Below are 5,110 nucleotides of genomic sequence, written 5' to 3' on the forward strand. Positions count from 1 at the left end.
TATGTAAGAGCAGGCCCAACCTGAAAGGCTTGCCTAAGAGACAAAACAATGAATCGAAATATAACCGGCACCACCGTGACCAGACAGCCCAACAGGTCTGAATTGATGTCAATTATTGGATGGGCAACGAAGTCGTAATGGGCGTTTTCTACAGTGTTTTAAAAGTATTTAAAAAAAACAATTTATTTTAAATTAATAAATTTTATTTTACTGTGCTGATTTTAAAAATAATTTTTTAAAAATAAAAAAATATTATTATTATGTTTTTCTAAATAAAAAATATTTAAAAAATAACCATAATTATACTTTCAAATAAAAACAAAGAAGAAGTGTGGTTGATTTAACTGCTAGAATCAAGTTAGTTTTTTAGTTTTTTTATATTATCTTTGTGTTGTACCTCTATTGGTTAGCGAGTATTGCATATCGGAGACCGCAAGTGTGACTCTTTTAGACGCTATATTTCTTTTAAAACCCTCCTTCAGATCAATGGATCTGGCTGTCATGGGAGAGGAAGAGAGGGGGTCATCTATTTTTTGACAATTTAAATATTATTAACGTATTGACCAACGAGTATTAACAATGAGCATATTATATTTTATTGGTAATTCCATCTAGTTTTTTTTTTTTTCATTCTTTCATTTCTAATTATAATTTTCTCGGTATTTAATTATAAAAATTCTCTGCTGGCATGCATCGACAAACAAGCAAAGAAAGATTTCATCACTAAATGTCACGTAATTTAAAGACGGATTTTGTTTCATCGTTAGTTTTGTTTTGTTTTGTTTGTATTTGACTTTTTTCTTTTTGTTTTTGATAGTGTTCCATGTCAAACATAAATATGTGCATGAGACATTTTAAATCACGGATAAAATCTAGTAAACGATAATTGATTAAGAACCACGATCACAACCACCAATTTTGTTTATAACTGCAATTTCAAGCACGCAAAACAAATGCAAAATCTTCTGTCGTTTCTCATGAACGCCAAGCTAGAAATATCCATAAACAACCGCCTCTCCTCTGACGTCCCATTCCTTCCATATAGCCTTCAATATTTTCCACCGTCGTCCATCTAACTGCTCAGATCTCACCATCCCAGAGTTCCTCGAGGGTCTTATATGGGCTGAGGGTCTCGTGGACAAATGAAGTACCCCTGAGCAGTCTTGCCTGCAGAAATGGGATTTAAAACCATCAGTCAAGAGCAAATTCTCTTATGACCACAATACTTTCAGAGACAACTTAAAACCCACTTAGTATAGCGACCCGCAAACCGCAAATTTCTCTAAATAAAACGCAACAGATTCGTCAAATGGGAACTGTATCTTGGGGTTTGCAGCCAATCGCATGTTTAGCCATGCTACCATTTATTAATATGGTAAATCCACATTAACAGTAGCAACACCAAAGTGCATTAGGATACTTGCCTGCTCAATCTTCGAGAACTGGTCAATCAGGTCCTCTGGAATAGACCATGTAAAGACATCAAAGTTCTCCTTGATCCATGCTTCATGTGTACTCTTAGGAAGCACGCTATGACCCTTTTGAAGGCCCCAGCGCAGGGCAACTTGAGCAGGAGTTTTGCCCAATTTCTCTGCAACCATATTTAGATATGGGTTCTTGAGTACATCGCTCTTGAGCCATGTGGTGCCAGGAGATCCTAGAGGTGAATATCCCTGAAGGAAATACATGTAAACAAATGAGAGCATTATAGTCTTGAAAAGAACTCTTGCCAACTTACAAACAAAAAGCTCTCAGAAAGAAGCTGCTGAAGCAGGCAAGCAGCTGGCTACTCACAGAAAGGTGAACTCCCTTGGATTGACAAAATGCATGAAGCTTTGCCTGGTTCCATGCAGGATGGCATTCCACCTGATTCACAGCAGGAGGAACACGTGCAACCTCCAGCAAATCAGCCAGTTTCTTTGTGGAGAAGTTACTCACACCAATAGCACGAGCCTTGCCAGAATCATAGAGTGCTTCCATCGCTTGCCATGTCAGAGGAAAATCTGGTTGGACAAAGTTCTCAGGCTTGATGCCAATCGATCCCTTCTTCATCCGAACAGGCCAGTGTATCTACAAAATTGAGCAGCCTTTACAATTCAATGACTTCATCAATTACATACCTGTCAATTGAAACTTGAATGCTAAAGTATATATCTTTAGTATTGATACTTTGATTTTCTAGGCTGGACAGAGACAGAGAAAGCTGAATTCAATAGCTTCAATGATTTAGCGGTAATTGCCGTACTTTCCTCAAAGGCACCCAAAGGAGTATTTAAATTCTCAAAATTCTAATTGTATCTTACACATTATTTGGATCATGGCAGGTACGGTTTCTATCAAGGTAAGCATGCAAGCAATAATGAAGCATCGACTCAACAGCTAAGTTAATAAGAAACAATAATAGTTGTAGATGGCATATCCTTACCGAAGTACTAGAGTTCTCAAAAGAATTAAGCTCTGAAAAAACTAAAGACTTACAAGATACAAATCAACGTAATCAAGTTGTAGATCCCTCAAAGTTCCTGCGAATGCCTCTGACACATCTTCTGGAGCATGATTAGAGCACCTGTATGGATTATCTTATTTTTTTTAAAACTCAGCAAATGGGCACCAAGCATTATTGAACCATTAACCAATACCTAACCACAGGGATAGCACCTCTCAGGAAATTTTCCCATGGTAGGGTGTGGAAGAGATAGAAACAAACCAGAGTTTTGAGGTAATAAATAAATCCTCGCGCTTCACCACGCCTTCTTGGAAGAGTTTCTTCAGAGCCAAACCAACCTAAAGGACCAATTCCAAAAATTAGAAGCTACTGCTCAAGCATAACTCAATAACTCCATGCTTAAGGTAAGAGTCATTTACTTTAATTCAGGAAGAACAACAAAAACGGTGCGCAACAAATCGCCATAGATCTATAGTTATAGGCTTATAGCCATCACAATGAAGATCACGAGCCATCATAACAGTAGGAATCATCATGATCATCATGTTTTGTTAGGGATGATCACGATGATTCCTACAGTTATGATGGCTCGTGATCTTCATTGTAATAACCTTCTGATATCAGTTGCAGTTTCAATTTCAGCTTTCCGTTTTCTTTCTTCATTTTTTTTAGTGTTTCAGAATTTTGGAAATAGAAATAAAAATCGAAAACTTTTTTACTTTGGACTTTTGTTCTACAAGGATTGAAACCGAACCATTATACAGGGGGCAAAAAAGGAAAAGAAAACTGACGGTGACTAGAGAATCCATAATAATAATAAAAATAAAAGCAATCACCTCCTCCTCATTTTCATAAGCTTGAGCACAATCAATATGGCGGTATCCGATCTGCATGGGAACTAAATAAATAAATATATTTATAAAAAACTGAAAGGCTAGATTAATAATAGGAAAACCTTGACGGCGGCAGTCACGGCAGCACCGACGACACCTGGATCAGACTGCCAGGTGCCGAGCCCAACCGACGGCATCTTAGCTCCTGTGTTTAATTCGAAGAATCGTATCTCATTTGCCATTTTTTCGCTGTGTTTTTAATAGCAATACGCAGATTCAGAGCGGTAAAATTAAAAGAAACAAAAAAGGGCGAAAGAAAACAAGTGAAGAGAGAAGGCCTAGGGGCGCAAGTGAATGAAGGCACGTTGTTTTTGCTTATAAAGAAAACCGGCGGCCTGAATCAGAATTCAGGAGCCACGTGTAATCATTTATCTGGTGTATTACTACGTAGCTTACAGCTACCACTACTCTGTGATGCTTATCGGAGACGTCGAAACTTAAAAGTGTAGATTCGATTTAAATGAATGGTTTTCGTTAAAGAAAATTAAAAAAAAAAAGGGAGGGAATGGAAATGTAAAGGGTAATTACTTGTCTGATATGCTCCAGTTAGGTTCCTCTTAAATGAAAAGTTTTTAGAATTTTATTTAAAAAATATCATTTTAATTTTTTTAAATTATTAAATAGATATTATTTTAAAATTAACACCAGTTAACTTTATAATTTATAAATTAACTTAATAAGTCGGGGATTCACCAGCCAAGTTAGATCTGACACTCAAGCATGGTAACACTCTTTTTTATTTTCCGCTCTATACCCAAATATCAAAATCAATGCTGAAAATCTTTTTTTTTTTTGATAATTTTACATTCAATAAACATATTTCCTTAAAATTTCATAAAAAGATCTTTTTTATAATAAAAAAAAATTAAAGATGGAAATTAAAAAGGTTGCATATACACAGCCTTTACTTCTCATTGTCAGAGTTAAATACAGATATGATAAAAAAACCAACACCAATCAAATTTAATTTTCACATTGTAGATGCACTGTTAGATGTTTCTTTTTCACTGTCCGTGTGGGCTGGGGAACGGAATATTAAATCGGCCGGTGAAGGTCCCTCTCAGATTCTGCTTCTTGTTCATTTGCTTCTTGGTGAAAGCGACTCGCTGATGGTATTTAGACGTCATTTATGTTGATGGGAATACATGCTTTGAGGGGCCGGCCGGCGCCAAACCCCTAACGAGAATAATAATGTCACCATATAGCGCCTAGAAAACACTTATACAATCTGAAGCTTCGCAAGAAAACAAATGCTTCGAGATGGCAGCTTTTCATGGTTAAAAAGAAGAAAAAAATATAGAAGTTGTCACAGATGGATAAATTATTCTTTATCCTTTGAAGTTTGAAAATTTGAGCATTTTTGTTAACGGATAGTGAAAAAAATTAGAATACGACGAGGGTAATTCAGGGTAATTTTCTGTGTTTAGATTCTGGCCTTATTTAAGGTTGTATGGGTTGCACTTGTTTCATTATTTTTAAAAAATATATTTTTTTAAATTATTTTAATGTGTAAGTGTTAAAAATAATTTTTTAAAATTAAAAAAATATTATTTTAATATATTTTTAAATAAAAAATATTTTAAAAATTAATTATTAATAAACTCTCACCTAATTCACCCTTCTAGTATTATCATTATTAAAAATAATAATAAATAAATAACCTTTACCCGTCCAAAAACCAAATTGCGTTTAGAATAGTCGAATGGCGACTAAATTGAGGATAGTCCAAATAAGTAGGTACTCACCATTGCATGCGTCAACATCATTGTAT

At 35.3% G+C, this 5,110-nt stretch overlaps 1 protein-coding gene across 1 annotated transcript; it reads right to left on the reverse strand.

Annotated features, from left to right (window-relative positions):
• Window positions 1-852: 852 nt before the first annotated feature.
• LOC105112384 (aldo-keto reductase family 4 member C9-like) lies at window positions 853-3,743 on the reverse strand. Its single transcript, XM_011008080.1, has 7 exons — window positions 3,402-3,743; window positions 3,283-3,333; window positions 2,708-2,784; window positions 2,479-2,566; window positions 1,795-2,070; window positions 1,425-1,673; window positions 853-1,167 (listed from the first exon to the last, which is right to left on the reverse strand). Exons 1-7 carry the CDS (start codon window positions 3,519-3,521, stop codon window positions 1,081-1,083), a joined length of 948 nt encoding a protein of 315 aa, XP_011006382.1. The 5' UTR covers window positions 3,522-3,743; the 3' UTR covers window positions 853-1,080.
• Between the last annotated feature and the right edge of the window lie 1,367 nt (window positions 3,744-5,110).

The sequence above is a fragment of the Populus euphratica genome, unplaced genomic scaffold, assembly GCF_000495115.2.
Source record: "Populus euphratica unplaced genomic scaffold, PopEup_1.0 scaffold510.1, whole genome shotgun sequence".
NCBI classification, from domain to species: domain Eukaryota; kingdom Viridiplantae; phylum Streptophyta; class Magnoliopsida; order Malpighiales; family Salicaceae; genus Populus; species Populus euphratica.

Excerpts from the sequence above, each read along its gene's own strand:
- LOC105112384 (XM_011008080.1), bottom strand. The coding sequence starts at position 3,521 with ATGGCAAATGAGATACGATTCTTCGAATTAAACACAGGAGCTAAGATG. Across the intron at positions 3,334-3,401 it reads CCGTGACTGCCGCCGTCAAG|ATCGGATACCGCCATATTGA; the intron begins GTTTTCCTATTA and ends GTTCCCATGCAG. Across the intron at positions 1,168-1,424 it reads AGTTCTCGAAGATTGAGCAG|GCAAGACTGCTCAGGGGTAC; the intron begins GCAAGTATCCTA and ends CCATTTCTGCAG.